This window comes from Seriola aureovittata, chromosome 9, assembly GCF_021018895.1.
Source record: "Seriola aureovittata isolate HTS-2021-v1 ecotype China chromosome 9, ASM2101889v1, whole genome shotgun sequence".
In the NCBI taxonomy this organism is placed as follows: Eukaryota; Metazoa; Chordata; class Actinopteri; order Carangiformes; family Carangidae; genus Seriola; species Seriola aureovittata.
In genome coordinates this window covers 9630751-9655091 of record NC_079372.1, presented here as the reverse complement: position 1 = coordinate 9655091, position 24341 = coordinate 9630751, and the positions used below count along the sequence as shown (strand labels likewise).

The window sequence follows — 24341 nt, the reverse complement described above, 5'->3', positions numbered from 1 at the left end:
TAGGGGAAAGTCACACCACACCTATTTATTTCAGTGTACTATTATTTCTCCAGATTTCAGCTCTAAAGTACATTTTTCTTATAACTGTGAACCCTCTGACTGGTTCAGGCTGAAGGCAGGAGGTCTGAATCCTAAATTCCCACATACAGAGAGATAATGTGTGTCAACTGTTCTCGGTGACCTGCCCTACTTCGCACAGACCAGTGTGCAATCCTGGGAATTACTCACTATGACCAAATGGAGGTAATAATCATTTAGTGAGCTCCTGCGTTTAGTGGCATATTTTACTCCTTTTGGACCAAAGGTTGAGGATATTGTGATTTGATTCACTCTGTATTTCCACAGTCAGATTGGCTCTGCATTGTTTTTTTTTTTATTTGATCACAGTTATTAAAAAGTTTAGAGCGTTGTCTTTTCTCTATCTATCACCCAGTTGGCTTCAGAATGCTTTATTGTTGATGCAGGAAGTGGAGATTGGACTTTCAATCATTGAAATAAATTTGTCTTTGAAACAAATTGTTTTAGTTTGTATGACTGCACATTCTTTCTTAGGCTATAATTATGATTATCAAAATAGCTTCTCCTTTCCACTGCGGCTGCTTGTTAATTAATTGCCTTTGTGGGTGTTCTCTCTCTGTAAGGGTCTATTCGGGTCAGGTCTGGCTGTGACCGGGTCTCCCCTTGGATCAGGTCTTTCTTTTTTGAAAACGAATTTACGTACAACAAAAAGGTTTGGGGAGATTTTCCACAGACCTGTTTGGATTGAGTGAAGACCTCTAATGACTACTAAAGGCTGTGAAAACAGTTGTATAATGTCTTTTCATGTTTCATGTTAGAAACTAAAAAAAAGGATATCTCGGCCTGTGCTGCTTAGATTATGATCATTGTTTTATGAATCTGTATCTTGTTGAATCCCCCAACTTTAAAGGAGTGCAATACAATAATATAAAATGTCTGTTGCTCATGTCCAACCTTGTTTTATTGAGGTTATGTTAAAAAAAAATCCTTAACGTTGACTGTTCCTGAAAGTTGTCCTGCCTGACGTACTCTGCCTGAAAGATAAAGTCAAGTACTACAAGGACTCTGGCATACAAAAAAACAACTGAAATTAAACTTGCTTTGATTTAGGAGAGGAGAGAGAGCCACACGTTATGACAAAACACTGAATATCATCTACCCTTTCCCTGTTGAAGTGTGCTCTCGGGCCCGAGTGACTCCCCTGGTGGCGTCTCTAGCACCGACACTCATTCACATCCAGCCAAACGGCCACATTATTTACCCTCAGAGCAACGCTGCCCTACCGTGCCTCCACATATTCCCTGTGTGTGTGTGCTCACCCATGACAGAGACGTCATACTCAATCAGGAACAGAGCTTCCTGGCCGCTCTGCATCAGCATGGTCAAAGCGTCAGCGTGCTTCTCTCTGTTTAAAGGCATCCCGTCTATGCTCAATACTCGGTCTCCGGCCTTCAAAGTGCCCTCTCTGGAGACACACAGAAGGAGGAAGGGAAAAAAAATGAAACATAGGCGACCAGAACAAGATGCTCATACAAGCGTCTAAGCACCAGTCACAGTAAATCATTAAACAGTTCCACATGAGTGTTCCCTCCCAGGTGAGATGAAGGATAAACGAGATAAACGGCCGTAAAAGTCTTTGATGGTGAATTATGTTTGCTCCAGTGTTTTGGTACTCGCAGTTTTCATGGGGAAGAGTGCAGTGCTGCATTAGCCTCAGGATGAGCAGTGCCCTTTCAGCTTTGAAGATAACATACTCTATATGTGTCGAAGCCACAGTTTCATGCACGGCCCTCAACATACACTAATGCAAAAGACATAATAGTGTGCACATACAAATATTGCAGATTTGAAATCCTTTTGATGCATTATTCTTTATATATTATATTTATCTATATTTTCATTGCGGACTAAGATAAGGCAATTAGTAAAACACATAGCCATTAGTCTAGCCATCCAAAATACTCACGCATGCATGCACACTTACAATAATCTGAATAGGCTCGTTCGTGCATGATCAAATCATAAAATGTATACAAGCCATTGACTTAAATGGGAAAGTGGTCTCAGACCTTTGGACCGTACTGTATATATGCAAACACTGAGTCATCTGTCCATGTCCTCACCTGTCAGCAGGACCCCCGGGTCTGACGTAAGTAACCACCAGAGGACGAGACCTGCGCCAGTCTTCATGGAAGCCGCCTAAAAAACAAACCACAGAGATAAAAAAGTGCAAAGAGCTAGAAGTAATTTTTTTACAGAATGGTTTAGAAAGAAATATCCCCATCCACCCCATCCACCTACCTCTCATGACAAACCCAAAGCTGTTTCCCTCCTTGTGTAAACACACCTCTATGGTTTTGGTTATGACTCCTGAGGGGGTCTGGACTAAGAGTAAGGAGAAAATGGCAAATTGTTATATATTATATATATGAAGTATTAGAAATGTAAAAGGTTATCTGTGTCTTGTAAGCGTTGAATCATGAGAGTGAACACAACATTGTGAAATGTGTAATTAACCTCAGTGGAGAAATTTATTCTCCGTATTTAACCCATGTTAACCATTTAAGATTTATATATAGTTTACGATTTTAAAGATGTCTACTTTAACTGTGGTTTTAACACAACTGAAATGAAAACAATGTCTAAAAAAATTTCTCAACCAAATTTAAACATGTAGAAATAAAGACATTGTGTGTTTTGATCTGGAAATGACAGGAGTAATTCTTACACCTTAATATAACCGTCACCATGAAGCCATGACTGCTCACAGCTTGTTTTCATTATTTCTTTGTTCTCTGTGCAATTTTTGTATTTATTTTTTATTAATCAAAAATCATTGATTCTTACACTTTTATTAATTTACTTAATGATGTTAAAAAGTATGTCTGTGTTTCTAATGAACTGTAATTTTCATGTTTAATGCACTTTGGTCAACATTTGTTGTTTTTAAACGTGCTCTATAAATAAATTGCCTTTTTGACTTTTTGGTGTGGGAGGATATTAAAGCAGCTGAAAAACACATTAACACACAGAGAAAAATGCAAACATGTAGAAAAGTCACAGTGTTGTTGAGTGTAAATCTGAGATGAGATGAGCTGTCAGACTTTAGAGTCTTTTTGAGATGCAGTGGCTTCAACATGACTTGCATCATATGGATGTCCAGGTCTGAAGCCACAGTGCGTTTTGTTTACAGTCTGGAGCCTCAGCTAATAATCTTGTTGATTACAAACCAATTTCTTGTTTTCCTGTATTTGGAAATACAAAGCATTTGTTTCGGAAGCAGCAAAAATTTGTCTAAATATCTGCACATTTTCTTCACAGGGCTTTCTCAATCTGCAGAGACTTTCAGGCCGTGTATTCATCTCGCACACTTCACCTACCGAATGGAGGCAGCTCGTACTCCACCTCCAGCACCACCCGCTCCCCGATGTTCTTCAGCAGGCTGATAATCTCATCATGGCGAAGCTTTGACAGGTTGATGCCATTCACTGACTTGATGTAGTCTCCTACATTCAGCTGGTCGCTCCTGTGGAAAGTGACGGACACTCTCACAGATTCACTGCGTGTCAACTGTTTTTTTTGGAAATGCAATGCTGTTAGTAATGTTGCAAATTTGCGTTATTAAAGTGCAATATCAACTATCAGCTCATTTCTGAATTGTTACCTGAGTTTGTGGTCATTTCTTACTGTGGGGGCTGGTTTAAACACCTTAAAACTGCAAACATCTGTAATCTGACAGATGTGGCTTGTAATGATGAACCCACTGATAATTATCAACAGCTTTTAGCTGTTCAGTTAGGAACACAGGTGAAGCAATTGACCATTTATAACAAACAGTTATACAGTTGAATTTATCAGAAAAGGCTCTGTAGTTTGAGGGGGCTCTCAATGAATCTGAGCAGCAAGGAGGATTGTGCTGAGAGAGCTAATCGGCCTGAATATTAATAAACACCTACATGAACATGAATCTTAGTTAAATCAACAATACAAAATACCACATAAGGAGGAGGTTGGGGTGTTGGAGGAAGCATGAGCATGGCTATCTGAGTAACAGTGATAAGTGTCAGATCGCACACCTGCATGATTTTAATTGGATGTGACTTCCCACAGAGCTGTGAATGAGCCAGTCATCGTGCAGCATAGAGACTGCCAGTCGTCCTATACAGACACGACTTCAGTGTTCTGCCTCAGTTTATCAATTCTTGGCTCAATGTTTTGGGTTTAGGAGCCCAGACTTTCGCTCGCATCGTTTTGAAGTAGCTCTTTGTAAGTTTTGCTATCGCTAGCATTAATAGCGAGTGCAGCATTAAAACTTCATTCTTTTCTGCGCCAAGAGCTGTCTCCATTGACCTTTATTTTTCTATCACATGCTAACCAGCTAGCTCTGGCGTGGTCAGTCCGTCTCCTCACTGCAGTGTCCAGTCTGCCCTGAGGAAGTAGCGCCTCTCACACTGTGTATTATAACCTCTTGTCTTGTAAGTGTAACGATGACTGAAGCTCTTGGCAAGAGTGGTAAGTAAACAGCTGTTAATGCTAACTAGGGGTTGCACAATTAATCGAAATATAATGGAAATTGCAATATGTCCAAGTGCAATATCCAAATCATATGAGCTGCAAGGAGTCGCAGGAGCTGCAGTGTTTTTGATAAAGAGACGTCCCGATATACAAATCATATTCTCCGGACTTAAAGGAACATGTTTGTTTGGTATGAGACCCAACAAAAATCACATTATCATCATTTAAAAAAGATTTCAGTGAAAGTGAAATGAAAAAGACCATTTCAACTGAAATGGCATATCACAATCGCAATATCTGCCAAGATAATCGCAATATGATTATTTTTTTTTGCATATTGTGCAGCCCTAATGCTAACGTTGTCTATGTAACAGAAGCTACATAGGCCTTTTAAACTCTGTGAGCCAACTGTTTGTTACAGTTAGGCCCCAACAACAGGGGCCCAACAGCATATTTTGGCCTGAAGCCCCCCAAACAAGTTGATCTGATCATGATCAAAATGAGATGCGACCATCTAACGTGAATAAATGTTAAAGCTTATTTTTTACTGCATGATCGTGTGGTGTAAAAGAGGCAGAACTGATGCAGTAATAGAAGCGTGCATTGGATATTTACAAAGGTTTTCATGACTGGTTTTTATTCATTTGTGTTCAGACATTGTGGTAGTGTAATTATAACTCCCTTTGCTGTATGCAGACTAACATACAGAGGCAGCTGTGTAGATCAGTGCGAGTGTATGTCGGAGGGGGATGGTTGAAAGCCTCTCCTCCTCAGACACTGACAGAGATGACTGGACACGGTGCCTCACATATGACATTCTGAGTCAACACGCTGCTCATTGGATAACTAATTAATTAAATAGATGTTTTGCCCTGATCGCCCCTCTCACCTTTGGGCTACTGCCATTCAGCACTGACAGCAGACAGACAGACAGACAGACGTCTTAACCAGCAGAGCTGACCGGCCTGTCATCTGGTCCAGTCTCATCACAGTGTCTCTGCCCATCTCTCCTGTCTGCCTGTGTATCTCTCCACCCAGTAAATTAGCTAGCACTTCCACACAAGCATGAAGTCAGCTGTGGGAAGACAAGCTGCTTGGAAGAATTAGCAGAGTGTCTGTCTTTAAACCTCCTTGGACTTGACAAGTGATGGCATATTGGGACAAGACATTTTCAGAGGGGCTGTGTCATTCTTACAAAACTGTGTGTGTGTGTGTGTGTGTGTGTGTGTGTGTGTGTGTGTGTATGTGTGTGTTAGTCTTCAGTCACACGCTGCTTAATCATCATGAAACGTGAGTCTTCTGCTGCATTTTTTCATGAGGTTGGTGTTGAGGAAAATTTTAATGCCGTTAACTTTGGGGAAAATCAGTTTAATTGAGTTGTAATTAAGCCATGTTTGAACATAAAAAAAAAACCAACCTCACAAATGAGTTATATTGAATAATTACCACCATGCAGTGAATTAAGCATGAAGTGACAAAAAACATCTAAAATTCAATTTATGGACAAATCCTCTATGGTTTCTTGGGGATTTTAATTTAACACAAGCCCTGTAAGGGTATTAGTCTGTGGGATGGAATCAAGCTGATATAACACAACGCCTACAGTCCTGCCGTTAAGGTGAGCTGGTGTAACTTTGCAACACGTGCACATTTGTGGGGGCAGATTAACATGTCCGGACAGCTCGGTGTGGTTGCCAAGTTTTAACCGCATCACAGAGCAGAGATCTCACCTGGCAGCTAGCCCACCTGGCCGTAGGTTTGACACTCTGGGCTTGCCGTCCTTGTCAGACCCTCCGGAGATGGTGAGGCCAAGGCTGCTGCCTTCCCTTTTCATCAGGTCCACTGTGGTCACTCCTCGGTACTCTTCTGCTGACAGATGCAGAGAAAGACACAGATCCACAGTCAGCATTAGCGACTGCTTGACAGAATCACCCTGTCTGAGAGGCAACGAAAGACCCTTCTTCATTTTTCTTTCCTGAATCTCTCACTGAAATTCTCTCTGACACGCAACCACATACTTTATTTTGTCACTTTCGTGTCTTTTCCTTGTTCCTTCAAATCTCTCGGTCTGAGTGAATCTTTGTGACGGCTTCAGAAGAACGAGGAGGAGGATGAGTCTTAGTGTGGTGTTTTATTTAAACCATTATCTGGTAATGGAAAGGAAGGCAATGCATTATTACAAAAAACACACTAATTGAAAATTACAGTAGACTCATCAGGCCATAAATTGAAATTTAGTTGTATTCTTAAGTGAATGAAAATTTGTTTGACATTAACTCTGATGGATATGTGGTTATATAGTGTCATCAGAGGACTCATTCTGTCTTGTGGTCCCCATTGTGCTGCGCTGTTAAATCCCGCTAAGTGAAGTCTACCAAGGGTGGTTTACTACCAATGACAGGTATGCCACACAAGCGTTTTTTTTTCACCTTATCTAAGCATTCAAAACAGTGCAACATCCAGCAAAATACAGCAGACACGTGACTCTACATGCACACGGACAAAAATCTCAGTCAAATACGACATGACTCCCTCTTCTTCTTTTTGAGGACACAGGTGAATTAGGTGCAGTAGCATGAATCAGACAACAGACAGAAAACTAAATGATGTAAAGTCAGGTTTGACTGTATTGTACCTGAAAGGCTGCGCCTCCTGGATGAATGTGATTGGTCAGCTCCCCCGGACTCCTTGCTCCCCTTTGAGTATGGTCCTTCATCTGAGGAGACAGCAGGGAGGTATGAAACACTGTAGTTACATGTAGGGAAACTCTGCAGCAGAAGGCTAAATGAACGCGGCCATCCATCGCATATCGTGACAGCTGCCCACACTTTAATGCCTTGAACTGCACCCTGGGTAACGTGGGGGCTCTGGGAGGGACACATCACTACGCCAACAGTCACATCCATCCATCAGGCATTAGCTGAAACAAAGTGATCAGCCTGGACTCAGGAACCTAGAAGGTCACTCCACTTTGTTTCCACGACAATCCTATAAAAGGGTCAGGGGTTTAAAATAGCTCCTCTCTGTCTGCAGCACAGACCCTTGAAAACCATTAATTTAACACAAGAATACATTTGCGGCGAGCCTGATGTATGCAACCACTAAAGCATGGGAATTTTCCTGAAGGAACAGCATGCGGTTAATGGACTGTTCGGGCACAGAGAGAAAATCATCATTTTCATGTCATTTACAGCAGCTGCTACAGAAAACTGGGAAATGTTCAATCTGCACTGCAGGGCAAATGTGTTTTTAAATTTTTTATTTTTTTTACCCACTCTGGGACCCATTTCTGACACAGCACTGGGCTGGCCTCAGATTAGCAGAGCCACTGCCCGGCCATCTGAACCTGAATGCAGCCATACAAGCATGTCAGCAGTCACGGCGATGAGGAAACTGACTTGGCACTTCTTTAATCCTGTCCACTGTGGATTACCTTTTCAGCCGTCCAGCACAGTGATTGAACATCATATTATAAACTTAAAGAAGAGCTGTGCCAAGTCCTCTTTTTCAGAGTGGAGGGGGCACGTTTGTGCCTATAGCACTACAGGCATCAAACTTAAGTCATCACAAACTAAAATCTCCAATGAGTGAGGTCAATACGGCACAGTACAGACACTGATTAAAATCTTATTTTTCTAACGCCCCTTAGTCAAAAACTGTATAACTTATAAACCAGAGGTTTTCAAACTTGTAGTTGGCCCATTGATTTGGTCTGTTCAACACAGGCAGTGCTTACAGGCAGCAGCAGTGGCTGTGACACACAGCTCCTAGAGGCGACTGAGGTACTTCAAAACCCTTAGCGCCCAATTACTGCAGTTTGCATCAAAAATCCTACTCCTTCTCAGAGTCATAACTCTGTCAAATTTGAACACACAGAGATGATACACATATTATTAGACTCAGTGTTACTTACTCTTTCCAAGGATATCTTCCATGTCAAAGAAATCCAATACAACAGTTGTTTGTACATCCATGGAAACATTGCAAACACGAATTGCTAAAAGTGATAGTAATCGTATTGCTCTATACCTATAGACCTATGGGAGGTCTGTCATTTAAAAGGTAACATCTTGACAGGAAAGGTGACATTTCAGTTACTCTGACATGTCTTTCTGTTTTAACTGTGCTGATTTGTAGAGACGTAACTGGGGGAGGCAGGAGCTGGGAGGGCATCCAACCTACTGCCTTCTCTCTGGCCACATCAAGTCTCCACATGTGCCAAGCTGAAGATGAAGCCTTCAAACAGCTGAGAGGCATGGATCCTTTGTCAAAACGTCTCTGACCTGAAACCTTTGGGCAAGCCCAGGATACGAGGAGTCAAAGAAGAAGATTCATCCTTCTTGAGAACACGGCTGCATGAGTCAGACCTGAGCTACAGAAATATCTCTCATGGACTTAGTGATGTATAGAACATACAGTGCATATGCATAATATGGTATTTCACACTAATTTACACACATCCCGGCACAAACATCCTGTCCAGTTGCTGTGAGGCACAAACACACATACACAAAGTGAGTGACACATCACAAACACATTAGGCTTGGCAAAAGCCTCGTAACCACGCCGGCTCCTGCGGGCCCCTGACAGTCCAGCAGCTGTCATTGCAGTCAAAAGGCAACATTAGCTCTGGGTTACACAGACCCAACTGCACTGCACGTGACTGAACGCTACTGTACCGTCAAACCATCCCCCAGCCATCCTCCACAAGCTTACAATAACCATCACTCACCCTAACGGCCAGAATTAGGATCAGGATGGAGCTGATTAATTAAACAGCTCCAACAATGAACCAACTACTGATTAAAAAAAAAGGGTTATCTCATCTCTGATGTCTTTGTAGAGTAAGAAGTTAGTTATTGTCTCAAGGATATGATTTACCATAGAAACTGAATCTAAAGGAGCTTGGAGCATCGCACTGACTAAAATAAAATTCTGCATATAAATATGTGTTGAGTTAATTAACTCCTGATGTAATTCAGGGCACTGTACGCCATCCCTCCCATATCCAATCAGGATGTAGGTTAAATATGGGGGCAGCACTGACAATGACAATGAAATCATAATGCTATTTTAAGAAGTAAAACTTTATTTATAAACTGGGCCCTGCCAGACCCAGTTTACGTTGCTATATCTGCCCCAAATACACATGGCAGGATGGTATGAAGAGCTGGTGGTCGAGTCCGATGACATTTAAATCTCTTGCAGTCTATCACTGCCATAAAGCATGCACTGTAATAACTCCACAGTGTAATGCACTGCACACAAAAATGCTCTACTCTACAAAATATACTGAATAAGAATGAATCAACATATTTGCATTTAGATTAAATGGGTTATAAACTTGTTGAAGCTGCCCCTCAGATGAATACATTTAAGACATAAGCAGCTCTTTACATGTTAGTAAATAATCCAAGGGCTCACTCACCCCCCTCCTGCCCTAAAACCTCTACTACAACACACAAGCAGACCCCCCCCCTCACAATCAGTGTGGTGCTCTTACCAATGCTGTTCTTGGCGTCTCTCCTCAGACCACACAGCATGGCTGTAGTTTAGTCAGCGCAGCCACCCTCAGGAAGTCACCCTGCTGATCTTTAGTTGCGGGCAGAGAACTGAGGTTCCCCCTGAGGGTAAGAGCAGGCGACCCGAGAGACAGAGTCTCAGCCGCTCAGATAAAACAGAAACACCATCTTCGTTTCGTCATTCCTTTTCTCTCCAGTCAAACATTTGCTTAACCCGTGTCCCTGTTTTTAAAACCCAGTGAAGTCTGGAGCTCGAGAGGGCAAATTCTGATCCTCAGATGATCTCTAGTTTCCTCCTCTATTTAAACTTGGTGACAAAAAGATGTCAGCGTTAAATTATTCTCCTTAATCCTCAAAAATATGCATCTGCTAAACTCTGTCTTTCTATAAAATCCAAAGCAGGGAGAGAAATGGTCCACGTCCTTTCCTTGTCATCTTGCTGTGGTTCTGCTTTTCAGCTACTCTTACTAATCGTTCGTCCTTTTTCCAGAGGATTTATCATCCCTTGTTCATACACTCACATGAGCTCACACATAACATTTCTCTCTCTCATACAGAGCTAGAGTGAGTGTGTTTGCTCGCTCGCTCACTCTCTCTCTCTCTCTCTCTCTCCCTCCACCAGAGGGGTTCAGTGAGGCAGGCACACACGATAGTCACTCCCTCCCCCAGCTCTCTCTCTCTCTCACACACACAAACACACACACACACACACACACACTCACACACTTTATCCATTTCCCACCTAGTCAAACACATCCTCAAACCCACCCACCCACCCACACACACACACACAGTGAGATTAGACATGACAAAACTGCACACTCCCCACATATTCAACTCTAGGCACAATTAACACCACCTGCACATTCATTGTCAGACTGAGCCTTGCACAGTGTCACGTTTTCCTCTCTTTCACATGGGCACACACACACACACACACACACACACAGCAAAAGAAAATTTCTGTGCAGCTGCCTATATGAGAACATGTCTAACAGCTGCAATTCATTCAAAATATTGTGCAGTTGCAGTTGCACAGGACAAGTTCAGATCGTGAACATGTGAAAATAAATGAATGATCTGCAACTAGAAGAAAAAAAAAAAGGGACACTTAAAATCTGGGCGCTTGTGTGAAAATGAAATGCATGCACAGAGGGACTAACGTGTCTGCTGGCTGACCTGTCGCCACACCTGTCCGACCATTTGTCAAGCACACAAGCCTCGGCGCCTGCCACTTCCTGACCCCCACTGCAGCCAATACCACCAACATCAAAATGCCTTCCTCCTACCTCACTGGCAACCCGTCTGATCCCTGTCTGCATTGTTTGTATTGGTCACTGCGAATCCTAGTTGTCATCACTGAGACTTTGGAAGCAGTAGATTAAAAAAAATAACTTAAAAAACAAACAAAAAAAACAAAAGCAAAACAAGGGCAAAAGCACACGGCACACTAAAATACACAAAATTCTCAACGTGAAACCGCTCTCTATTTTACAACAGCCAATTTTACAGGTGTGTAAAGTGATTACAAACAAACATTTCCATTTTTCAGCCCGGTGTTGCATGAAGCCTAATTAGTCAGCTGTACCAGTGGACACAATACTCTTCAGTGTAGATAATTTCCTCTGAGAATTTTGTCCTTAATACCCCATTTACAATGTGAGCAAGCGTAGTCTTTCAGAGCGAGACTAATTAATTTCCAGCAGAATAAAGAGAATCAGGAGACGGAGCAGTGTGCTGGACTGATAAAAACCTCTGGGAACAGGGTGGCAAACGTTGGGTTATAATAAAAATTGACTCTCCTGCACTTCCTCTAGACTAGAAATCAACATTATTGATGCAGAAGGAGGGATAATGTAATGATTAGATTAGGGAGGAAGAAGGAAACAAAGAGCAGCAGAATTTGAAAAGGTTATAAAGGTGTAGGACTCAAGAAAAGATAGGTGTGTGGCTTTTTTCAGTATTTGGTGGTGCTTTTGTAAATTATTCATCTACATCATTAAAAAAAATCTTCTTGAATACATCCTGTTTTTCACCACATAGACAGAGTGGGTGTTCTGAAATGCGACCTCCTCATCGATCAAACTGACCACACTGCCATCTTATGGTGATCGGCTCCAGTTGCATGTGAAAACCTGAAAAGAAAACATTACTAATTCACTTGACACCCAGCACAGATCAGTGTGCGACATGAACAAGAGCCCGTGGATAAGAATGTGTCAGACATACTCATGTTTTAGTATTTACCTTTAAGCACGTTCAAAAGTCCAAGGAAACGCTCTGTTTAACAAGCCTGCTGCAAACTGCACCCTTTTTTACTCTCCTTTTAAATTGACTGCAGAAGATGAATGTCATTTGGTGATTCATTTACAGACAAACTTGACAAAGTCATGTAATTTTGTATCGGCAACAAAATTATCCTTTGTAACACTTTAATATTCCCCCTTTTTAGCATTTATAAGCAGTATACAAACATTTAATAAACTGCTCATAACATAGTATAATGCAGTTGTACACAGGTGTTACATTTTACAGTATTCGTCAACAATTAAAAACTTCGTATATGAACACAAATTTCATATTATTATAACTGTGTTTTTACTGTATTGCCATTCATGAGATGTTTATACAGCAGCCTCCACTTATGGGGGTCCACAGGAGGAGGTACTGCTGACAAATGCATTAATAAACACTTATATTTGCTTGTAACTACATTGAAGTGTGTTATAAACATTTTAAACATGTTTATATACTGCTTATGAATGCTTAATAAGGGGAGTAAAGTAAAGTGTTGCCCTCTTGTTTTCTAAATTTACATAAATTACATCACATATTTCACATTTTACATATCTGGCTTTACAATATTAAAGGCATGAATGTATTTCCATTTACCAAAACATGACATTTCCAGTGGGTTTTACCTTTGGTTCTCCCTCTGATGATGCCCAGGCGACATCGGAGAGAAAAAGAGAACATCCTCCTCTTTCCCCCTGAGGACCGGCCACCTTTCCTCAGAGAATCTGTCTGAGGGAAGGCGAAGGAGAGCTGCTGGGGAGTGAGGCGCCCCTTTCCAAACACTACCCTCGCCGACATGTTCATTTTCTGACCAGTGACAAGGTAAAAATGGATTCTGTCCTCTGCCTGACACTCTCACCGTCACTCAGACATTGCAGTCTCTGCCTGTCCTGCTGTTCTCATGTTCTCCTCCCTCTCTGGAGAACGTCCAGTCCTCTCAGGTGAGTCTTCCGAGCCCTCTCCAGAAACAGGTGCAGGTTTTAAAAAAGAGGAAAGACTCAGGTCCAACACTGTGCCTCTTTTTTTTCCAACCACCATTGGTAACTTCCACATCCAAACAGCCCACAAGCTGACTGGCTAAATAAATGTTATGTTTTAGCATCTCTGGCAATGTCAGTTTTCCAGGAACAGATGGCGGAGGGCTCAGGGCTGTGGGGCACAGCGTGCCTGCCAGAATGCAATGGAAACTTTCTCTGCAGGGATCCGGCTCTGAACATCACAACACAATGTATATTCAGGGCTGGCCATTTCAAAGCAATCACTTTTGATAATATTCTATTTAATTTATTGATTAAGCAATTAGATTAAGCGATTGATTAAGTAATTAGACATGGATTTGTTGGAGCATGCTCATACAAGGTGCCAAACTGACTCCTTGCCATGAGTCTAAAACCTGAGGAGACTGTGAGCTGGCGTCTTCACAGTTGCCAAGGACTCCCAGTACGAATCCATTCTTGGCTTACTCCATTTTAACCGTATACATGTAGTGTATGTAGACTCTTACGATCCAGGAGATCCAGTGGGTTAGTAGTGGAACCCAGGGGAGGAAGGAGAAACAAGAGGAGAGTCAAGCCTGAGGTATAGTCCCATGGAGACGCAGGGAAATATGGTTCAACACCCATTTCTTCAATGTTTCAGTGTCTAATAAATTTGTAGTAGTTTTGTCTCATGTCAATCTCTTAAAATGTTATTTGGCACATTTCAGTGTTTTCTTAACTGTGGGTATTCTAGGAGAAGCTGAGAAAAATAACCTTAATAACCAGAATAAATTAAATTGCCTAAACTGAACAGACGATCTGAGAATCACAGGGCTGAAAGTGTTTTCTGTTGAGGTATGTCATGAAATGCTGGTATCATTAGTGACTTGTCGTTATAGTGACTTGTAAGCCTGGAGCTGTTTCTGGAGGACACACACACCTATGGCTGCCTGGGCTGTGTGGACCTACTTAGGCTAGTGGTTTTTTTTTTTTTGATTAATTAAATGTGCCAAAATTAAAGCCAGAAGAAATTATATAATGTAGTAATTCACAGTTTGCATGTTGAACCTGTGCTGAAACTGGCCCCTTGAGCTTGAAGCACACTGACATCTACTAGTCAGGGATGTCATGAAGCTGCATTGTGGGGAATGTAGGTTCCAGAGTTTTTGGCGCTTGATTCATACTATGGGCTGGAGGTCAGCAAACTGTATTTATCCACTTCAACTTCATTAGTTTTGACCATTCACTTTCTGTTCGTTGCAACATAATGGAAGAGAAATACCAAATATCTGGAGTATCCCTTTAAAACTGCTTCACTAGCAGGATATGCTCCTGGCTAAACTTTCCATTAAACTCTAATACTATTTGTTCTTTAAATGAAGCACATTTGAATATTTATACTGTATCAAGATATTTCAATTTTTAACTTGTTTTTCAATCCTTTTTATTTTTCTGAGAGACTTGGAGTAAATTCAGTTTAAGTTAAATAAAAAAATAAAACTGAATTGAGTCCAGAACGTTCTTTGACTGTAAAAAGCTTTACAAACTGTAAAAGCATGTACTCTTTCATAAGCTCCCCTGGATCACATCTTGGAGGCAAAACTGTTTACACAAAGTTATGAAGGCTCTTCCATTTATAATATGGGTCAACACTGTTCTTCGGGCGTCTTGCCCCTTTTGTTCTGTTCCAGCATCCTGTCATCTGGAAGGAGGTGAGGAATAACCCCGTCTACCCCAGGGGGAATACGACCAGCTCTGTAGCCAGCAAACTCGTGTGAACATTTCCTTACCATTTTGACGCCTGTGTAACATACGAAAATAGCTCATCTGTTAAGTATCATACCACAAATGAAATACCTATTTATAACTCCCTGGTGACTCCAACGCCTGTTGATAGGACATTTTGCTTTTTGAAATTTGTTTTCAGCCAACCAATGACACCAGTTTATATCAGAAGAAACTTGTTTTGATGTTGTAAAAAACTGAACTGGAACACCACTATTACTTAACAGTAACTTGGGGCAATAGAACATTGCTTTAATGTGGAGATAAACCTCATCCATTAAATTATCAATTATGAAATGTAATTTTCATACTTGGGAATTTAGTCAAGTTTCATACATTTTCCAGACCTGTGCAACAACCCTGCCATCAAAAACAATCATCAGGCCAGTTTCAATTTTTAAGCGTTTATTGTGATTAACCAGTTTATTCATTCTCCTCGCTCCTGAGCCTGGCGTTGGGGTTGGTGATCTTGATGGCCAGCTGAGCTGCCCTCTCCACGATCAGCTTCCTGTTCTTGGAGGAGACGTTGTGGGCGATCTCAGCACAGTGAGTCCTACAGGAGGTGAAGACAAGGGGCTATTAGGTCCTGACAAGACATTAAAAGTCACACTGTCAAAGTGACAGTTTAGGCTGTAATTGTGCTGAGGCGGTCGGGTCCACATTGTTAAAAACAATAGTATGTCAATTAAAAATACAGGACAAGAATACCAGAACCAAAAATAAAATCACTTCTAATACAAATAAAGCTATATTAAATGACTGTGTGGCTTTGAATGATTTAACAAAAAGTCACCTTGAAAAAACAGGTTTGGTCTTAAGTTGCCCAATATATTATCAGTTCTTGTAACAGTGGCAAATCCCTCCCGTGTTGCAGAAACAATTCAGGAATGTTTTTGTGCTACATTTACATATTAAAATAAATGAAGAAATCATGCCATAATTGCAGTTTTAAAGGATAAACACAGCCACTTAAATGTTCAGTGTTTCTAAAACACGTTCAGCCAAAGGTCATGACAGCATCACTAAAGTCAAGACTGACACGACTGTCACTCAACCTAACCCAAGTAATGAAAGCATTGGTAAATAATGATAATGATGAATTACAGTGGCCACTAAATGCAACTGAAACTACAGAAAGATGGGAAATGTTCCAGAGCTGATCCATGTGTTTTTGGCTTTATGCTTTTAGGGTAACTAATGTCACAATTGAAATAATGCTGTTTTTACCACTAACAATCTGTTGAACTTTCCTAAAGGATCAATAGCTCCCAAAAAAGGGAGAAAAACAGACTACCACCAACACTTAACATGCTCTCTGAACTATTGATTCAACAGTTGTCATTTTTGAAAATAAGATGTACTTGTCTCAAGTAAAATCAATGTCACCAAATCTGGGGTCAGAGTAATTCATAGATCACGTTCATAGAAGAGCTTAGTGAGCTAAATTTCAGCTTAGCCGTGGCTTTTCTTTAACTTGGGCTGAATAGATTGTACTTGTTATGAAACATATCCTCTCTGACAAAACCAGCATTTCCATTTTGTCAAATTGTGAAACAGTCAAACATCTCCCTTGAAACACAGACGAGCAAATCTGTCTGAGGAGTCTAGAGAGCAACATTCATTTCACTTTGAAAGTTTGTCTTTGTGATTTCACAAATTGTTTCTGTGATATAGAAGACAGTGTCAGTATTTTGCTAGTCAGTCAAACTGGACTATTTCCCAGATTATTAAAATGGGATCAATGATCAATATACGATCACAATTTTTTACCTTCTTTGCTGAAATTACCATGATGATGTGACAGTGGCATTACACAGAGCTATGCTTTGAACTGTGGTCAAGGTAGCTACTACCTGCTCGCTCAACATCAGCTCCATTGCTATTTATGTTTTAATTTCCTGGTTTTAAAAAACAAATCCAGACTCTAAGCTTTCAACCCTTCAAGTACCGAAGTGGTGTGGGTAAAACTACATTTATGGTTTTCTGTGGTGTACAGTGCACAAAAGACAGGCTATTCTATTTCTTCCAGAGCAGAAGATTAATCCAATAAATTTGTGCACCAGATTGTGTGTCACTGAAGCCCTTAGTAAAATGAGGCAGAGTTTGACAACAGCTCCAATGTAATGCTGCATAAGTTTATAAAATATATATCCCATGTGTTTATGGGACAGCCAGTCATTTTGATCCAAGCGCTTGGCCATTACAAAACTCCCTCTTTAATGCTTTGACCTGGACATGGGAACTCTGCTTAAGAAAATTAGGTTGACCTTCCACTTTTAATTCCTTTTTAAAAAGTCCAAATATTTGTCAAATGAAGCACAGTAAGCATTCCAGCTGTGATTATTTCAGCAGATACCAAATTCTGAACAGTAACAGTCTGAATGAAAATGGCCATTTGGCTTGTTGTTATGGATGTTTCTGTGTGCTTACTTCTCACAGCCTGCGGTATTAATTATGTGACTCGTCTCTGATAAAATCTTAAGTTGACTTTGTCACATATTTACATCAAAGAATGTACCAGTTCAAACCTTGCTGTCATTCAGTGGTCAGCTCGCACACTTTGCCCTTGGGGTGTCTAAACATGTAGTCTTATTTTCTTGGGTTTTAAAGATTTGTCACACAGACTTCTGCTGCCACCCCAACAGAAACACTGGGAGTAAAAGGATTTTTTTCATAATGCTCAAGAGACTGAAAACTCAATATCAAGCAACAATATTAAAAATGTCCCAATTAGACAAAGGTTGAACATGTCCAAGACATTCTTGTATGAACAAAACAGTGAGTCTGTTCGCTTAATGTTGTCAAATCTTGGTTGATACAAGACTGCGAAAACAGTTTTGGAAAGAATATTGGAGGAGAGGAAACCATGTGCAACTCTTGTACCGATAGGCTGATGTGTAACCTACATTATTCTTAAGTATGTTCATGTACAACTTACTTGTTACTCATCATCAGAACCTCGAGTTCCTTGACATTATGTACCAGGAACTTCTTGAAGCCAGTTGGCAGCATGTACTTGGTCTTCTTGTTGCTACCATAACCGATGTTGGGCATCAACATCTGACCCTTGAACCGCCTGCGGACCCTGTTGTCAATACCTCTGGGCTTACGCCAGTTTTTCTGTAGATGATAGAAAAAAAGATGTGCAGGGATTAATTGCTTGCAGGTCCTTTCTAGACAATAAAAGGAGTGGTCCAACCCTGATGAGCATGTTGTATATGGGCGAAGACTTACCGCAATCTTAACATATCTGTCAGACTGATGGCGTATGAACTTCTTGGTGCGCTTTTTGACAATCTTGGGTTTTGTGAGGGGCCTGAGGGCTGCCATGGTGACTGAGGACAGAAAACAGTGAAAAATTAGGATCACAACCAATGTAGTGCATTATATCAGCTTCAGTGTTGCAGCATTTACACCACAACGTGCTCCTTACAGCAATGACTACATTAGTAGTTTTCTAGATGAGCAAACGCAGGAATTATTGGCAGCTACAAACGTTTAAACAAGGTGTGGAGAATGTTGCCGATAACTCATTGCCACATTCATAAACTTCAGATCTCGGTGTGTGTGAGAAACAGCAATAAACCAAGAGTCCGTCCACTTTTCTGTAGTAAGCCTCAAGATAAACGTGTTGACTAGCTATCGACCTCCGTGCACTCAGTGTTTAGCTAGCTTGCTAACTAGCCATGCTACTTGAAGAAGCAAACGCTTCAGGGCTATAGTTAATCAACGGTTCAACAGTTTGGCCTAAACAAAATTTAAAAAAAATCACATGCCCAATGTTGTTAACTGCTAGCTGTTATTTCACAGTGCTTGTGTGGCAGCGTTTACTGAATACGACAACCCCATTTTACGGGGAGAGCGCTGGGAACCTCTTTATCAGCAGCACCTCGCTCCAGATCGACAGTTTAAGATTATATAAAACGATAAAATGGTCAATATTATCCAACATATGTAGAGTTAATGTATAAGATTGACGACACACACATTGATGCTCAAATAGTGCCCTAAATCGCGTGGATTATCATAGATTGCATTGACTCACCAGCCGATGTAAATCCAAAAGGGACTTCAACGACGGCGGAAGGAAAGAAAAAGGACTTCCGTGAGTATTGCAAGGGCTTATGGGTAGTGTAGTTTTTCAGACTTACATGTGTTTTACGGCGCTTGCGCTCTACTGCAATTTACACTTTTCTCCTCAAAACGTATTAAATGAAACAACATGAATCTCCTTGTACTTATTGGTATTAACTAAATGTTATATGATAATGTCCGGAACACATATCTCTACGCCCACCTTTCATATTTGTTTACTTCATATTTGCTCATGAAACGACTGGTGCGCACTTCCTGAACAGATGAGGCTTTTTTGTGGGGGTAGCAGAGTGGACTTGTATAAACTTAGTGAACGGATGATGATACGGAAGACTGATTAAGCACATGTCGAAATCAAGATCACAAAAAGTGAAGTTTTGTTCCTGATTAACTTTCAGAATAGAGGAAGAGTCAGCTGACTGACAGTTGGAGGAAACGGGGGTGGGGTGTGATAAAAGGTAAATGATCAGTTTTTTTTTTTTTTTGTCACATGATACTTAGGGATACACTGCATGTGTGTGATTAGTGCATGTATGAAGATTTAGATCTGTTTTACTTTGTCGTTTAGTTTTTTTCCGGCGCGTTGGGATGGAACATCAGCCTATTATGAAGTGAGTCTGACCTGTTATTCAGTGTTTTATTGCAAACTAAACGTAGCTCGCAGTATTTTCCACCTCACTGGCTTAACTTTCGTTTCCCGTTACTTTCAGCAATCAAGGCAGAAACTACGGACTAGCCAATCCCGGTTATATCCCAGCAGCACAGGGGGGGCCCGGTAAGATCCGTGGACGTGTAATAATGCATTTGTACTGAATGTAAAGCCATTAATTATGACATGGATATAAAGTCATTTAATAGTGTTATAATTAGGCTACACAATTCAGTGCCGTACGGTGCACACCTAGGCATGACGTCATTCTCGACCTGCAGGTTTATTTTAGGTTGGTAGCACCCTAGTAGCTGAAGGACTTACACGTTCTGCGGTTTGGAGGGTTTTGGGACCATATAACAGAAGTTACAGGGTTTGTGAAGGGGCCAAACTATGTGTGTGAGTGTTTAGTGTAGCTGTATAACCTCTCAGAATGGAAACTACCACGGGTAAGTCGCGTACTCACGTCTTTGTTTTATGGTGTTGTCACACAGAAACATGTTACAGCTTGGAAGCTAAAGAATTTAGTTGGAATTTCTGAAAAGGCTTGAGTGAAGTCTAACAAGGATTTACATGTTTATGTGATGCATAACTCTACTAGAATCAAAAATGTACTTTATAACATTTGAAAGCCGACATTATTGGAAATGATTGAACTGGTTCTTCTGGTTTGTTTCAGCAATGTTTGCCCCACCCGCAGCTGACGGGCCCAGCGCTCCTCCGGCCAGCATGTTTGACAGCATGCCTGGCTATGAAGGAACAGTGGCAGGCGGAGGAGGTACAGGATGCTGCATGTGCTTCTTTGTTTTCCCCTTTGTTCCCTTTTGACTGTGATGAAACATTACAGTCAGACACACTCCCTGGCCACTTTATTAGTTACACATGCAATATTGTGCATAAGTGTACTAAAGGTAGAGTTAGGATATGCAGTTTTTCAAGGTAGGTTGTTCTAAGCATCTTGGAGAAATTGCCACAGTTTTTTTTTGCTGTATGTTTGGGATTGCTTTGATGCTGCAGAATGAATTTGTTTGTGCTACATAAGTAAGCGCAACATTAGAAACACCTCTCAATATAATGCAGTCCAGTTCAACACCACTGCAAACTGCAACTTCAGTAATAAACATGAAGTTAAATGAATGCGGTGGGCTGTTGTGTTTGATTTTACAGTTATCCCTTGTAAAGTAGTCAGTAAGTGTATACTGTATATACAAAAGCATTTTGAATTATTGCTGCTAGTTTAAAGCAATGAAACAACACAAAAACTTTTTTCAATATCTGCTGTAGGTGGATATCTGCCCCCTCCAATGCCTGCTTACCCAGTTCCTCAGCCTGAGCCTGGACCTGAACAACCACATTGGAAGTAAGGCTCAAACTATTCCCTTTCTTTCAACATGACAGCTAAGGGGATTTGAAAACATTATGGCATTATTATGTGGTTTAAGAATTAAAGGAGGCAAGTCTCACTTCCTCTTAAAATATTATACTTCATGACATACTATGTCATTCTTTCACTGCTGGCAGTATCCCATCTATAACTGAAGACACTGCTCGGGAGGCGTTGGTCCTGTTTGCCTCCAGCAAGTGCTGCTACAGTTCAGCACCAGCAAAGGATGGTGTGATCACCAACATGGAGGCATTCAATACATATAGGGTAAGAGGAGGTCTGTTCATGTGAGTGTGTGTGTGTGTGTGTGTGTGTGTGTGAGTGTGTGTTCGTGTGCGTGTGCGTGTTTGGAAAAACCCAATAGAATGATAATCAATAAGTGATAGTTCATATGGTTGTTTTGGCCGTTCAATGCATGACTAAGCAAAGAAATACCAGTAGACAGTTAAATCAAGTTTAATGATTGTTTTCTCCACCGCTGCTTTGTTTTAGTACCGCCTGGAAACCTTTACTGAAACAAGATCTACAGAGTGGAGTCACGAGCCATATAATGGTACAGTGCTTTTACTTTGTGCATCTTTTGCCCAGGATCTGTCCCCAAAGGATCATTTTTTATTTTAGAGTAACCTGCCGATTTTCTTTTTGATTACTTGCTGAGATGATGAAATGTCTCAAAAAATTTAAAAATGCTCATCTGAATTTCCCTGAGCCCACGGTGACATATTCAAATTGCATTTTTGGCCAGACCAACAGTTGAAAACACAAAGATAATCAATTTGCAATTATACAAAATAGAGAAAAGTGTCCAAATCCTCACATTTGAGAAACTGGAACCACAGAATCTTGTAAAAAAAACAAAAAAACAATACATAATCAAAATTGTTGGTGGTTAATTTTCTGTTGATCGAATTATCAATGAAATGTTTCAGTACTACTTCAGCTGTCAGTCAGCTATTCAGTGTGACCCCTCAGTGACAGTCTAATATGTTGTTTTATTTGGATCAGGCCAGCCAGTAGATGCCTTTTCCCAACCACCTCCAGGGCCTTGGGATATTCCGGCTAAAACCCCCAGTTTTTTCCTGGATTCCAAACAGACAATCAAGGTTCCTTACACGTCATCTATGAAGGTAAATTTTAAGAATGTTGAAAAAGATCCCGTTATTGCCTTTCGAGATTTTTCCTGATGAGAAACATTTCATCTGCAGAGCTGCCACGTTTGTTTGGGAATGGGACGAAAACCTTGCAAAGACTGTGCCGGTGCTGGTAATGTAAGTCACTTCCACAGACCTCACTGAAAATATTACTTGAAGACATTTAGTGAGATTATATGATCATCTGATTTCCTTTCTTGCTCCTGTCAGAAAGTTTGTTGGGTGTGCAATGGATCTGGTTACCGCCATGGAAACGATCGATGCCACCACTGCAATGGAAGAGGAAGGGACAAGTAAGTGCTACCTATAGATTTCTAATTAAGTGACAGCCTCAGTAAGTGCAATTACAAACAGTACAGTTTGTGTTTTTCTTCTAAAACATACTGTTATTACGCATTATTCTGTTACAGCTGCAGCCACTGTCATGGGCAAGGATCAAGGCAATGTGACACATGTCGTGGCAAACAACAGCTTCTGGTCTACATCAACCTCACTGTGAAATGGTGCTGTCTACTTATTGCAGTTTATCTGCCAAGAAGGCCATACTTAACTAGGTCATCCACATTTATGGTTACTTTATACTGTTTAATATTTCTAAAATTAAACTGGATATCTTCTTTTTTATGTTTACACTTTCAGGACCAACAACTCTGACAGCTATGTGGTAGAACAGTTGAGTGGACTGCAGGTGGACAACCTTAGCAAAGTGTCTGGCAAGGAGCTTTTCAGAGATTCTCAGTACATGGTAAAAGATTGCTTCATACTTTCTCAGGAGGTGCAAAAGTGGGAGACCACATGCACAAAGAACAAACCCTGACTTACTGAACTCTGGGATAACCATGCATGCTTATTAGTAGAACGGTGGTCACCCATTTACCTACACAGGACCACAAAAAAGTAAAGTGGCTGAACACATCCTGTGTGACACTGATGGAGGACTGAAGCTTTGTGCTTCTTACATGCTTCATTCACTATGCAGCCTGTGTACTCTACTGGTGTTAGGCTTATTACTGATCCTTTATTCAAAGGGTCATATCTGTGTGTCATGGCACTCCTCACAGTAAATTAAACACTAAAACATTTGTTACCAGGCTTGATCCGTCAGCCAATGAATGAATGTAATTTTAACAGTGATGGTGATTCAGCACATGTCCATATTTTTCTGATTACCCTGTACAGGTATACCCAGTGATGGGCTTCCCAGACCCTGCAGTGGTGAGTGCTGCACAGCGCTTTGTTAATGAACACCAGGGCAAATTCTCCCAGACGTCACGCATTCTACAGCAGGTATTTATAATATTCTAATATAATATAAAATATTTTATTTGGACTGGATCTTGTGTTTGTGTAACATGCTGATATTTGCTTTCTCTGTCTGCAGCGTCAAACCATTGAGCTGATCCCTGTCACAAAGGTGACCTACTTGTGGAAAAACAAATCACACATTTACTTTGTTTACGGGAATGAGTTCAAGGTTAATGCAGAAAACTATCCTGCTACCTGTTGTTGCTGTACTGTAATGTGATTGCAGTGATTCTGTATGAAGGTGTTTACTTTACTAACTATTTTCTACAACATAATTAATGTAAAGAAAGTGCCATTTGTATGCTTGCACCACAAAAAAAAATGGTTAATGACACAATATAAGCCATAATCATACTAGATTCTCTGAATTATGAACCCTATTGCTTTAATCTCTCAGCAGTTATTTTCATAACCAGTAAAGCAGCAGTTTTTTTTTTTTATACACAATATTATTTTTTAATAGCAGTACAAATTTTTTACTAAAATGCATTTAAACCTTATTTGTTTGCTGTCATGGTAACACTCTGTCGTTTTATATGAATGTTTATCTTTTATTGAATTTGTATCATTTTGCAAGACAAAACATCTGTAATACTTGCTCTGCAGTAATTGCCATTTGAATAAATGTCATCTAGCAATGTTTTG

The 24341-nt window shown here is 40.6% G+C and overlaps 3 protein-coding genes across 8 annotated transcripts in view; 1 reads left to right on the top strand and 2 right to left on the bottom strand.

Moving 5' to 3' along the window:
- The window catches only part of LOC130175519 (glutamate receptor-interacting protein 2-like), a 33452-nt gene extending 20020 nt beyond the window's left edge, over positions 1-13432 (bottom strand). For 2 of the 5 annotated variants that reach the window (XM_056386058.1, XM_056386063.1), the window contains exons 1-7: positions 12977-13432; positions 7169-7249; positions 6264-6402; positions 3399-3544; positions 2320-2403; positions 2142-2217; positions 1338-1483 (exon numbers count right to left, since the gene is read on the bottom strand). In XM_056386058.1, the coding sequence (XP_056242033.1) occupies positions 1338-1483; positions 2142-2217; positions 2320-2403; positions 3399-3544; positions 6264-6402; positions 7169-7249; positions 12977-13154 (850 nt within the window). In that variant the 5' untranslated portion in view covers positions 13155-13432. Of the gene's footprint in view, positions 1-1337; positions 1484-2141; positions 2218-2319; positions 2404-3398; positions 3545-6263; positions 6403-7168; positions 7250-10036; positions 10688-12976 lie in introns of those variants that run through there. The other 3 variants (XM_056386059.1, XM_056386060.1, XM_056386062.1) reach the window with 3 other exon arrangements.
- A 2068-nt stretch (positions 13433-15500) lies between these two features.
- On the bottom strand, positions 15501-19215 carry rpl32 (ribosomal protein L32). Its single transcript, XM_056384440.1, has 4 exons — positions 19158-19215; positions 18347-18447; positions 18051-18232; positions 15501-15665 (listed from the first exon to the last, which is right to left on the bottom strand). The coding sequence occupies exons 2-4, from the start codon at positions 18440-18442 to the stop codon at positions 15536-15538; spliced, it is 408 nt and encodes a 135-aa protein (XP_056240415.1). The 5' UTR covers positions 18443-18447; positions 19158-19215; the 3' UTR covers positions 15501-15535.
- A 121-nt stretch (positions 19216-19336) lies between these two features.
- On the top strand, positions 19337-24338 carry ssuh2rs1 (ssu-2 homolog, related sequence 1). 2 transcript variants are annotated; one of them, XM_056384438.1, is made up of 14 exons: positions 19337-19665; positions 19776-19818; positions 19918-19982; positions 20536-20634; positions 21141-21216; positions 21378-21507; positions 21733-21793; positions 22246-22367; positions 22446-22508; positions 22602-22684; positions 22802-22894; positions 23031-23136; positions 23571-23678; positions 23773-24338. In XM_056384438.1, the coding sequence occupies exons 2-14, from the start codon at positions 19796-19798 to the stop codon at positions 23914-23916; spliced, it is 1173 nt and encodes a 390-aa protein (XP_056240413.1). In that variant the 5' UTR covers positions 19337-19665; positions 19776-19795; the 3' UTR covers positions 23917-24338. The 2 variants fall into 2 exon arrangements, with proteins under 2 accessions (XP_056240413.1, XP_056240414.1); XM_056384439.1 differs by lacking the exons at positions 19337-19665; positions 19776-19818; positions 19918-19982 and adding an exon at positions 20007-20305.
- Positions 24339-24341: the final 3 nt, after the last annotated feature.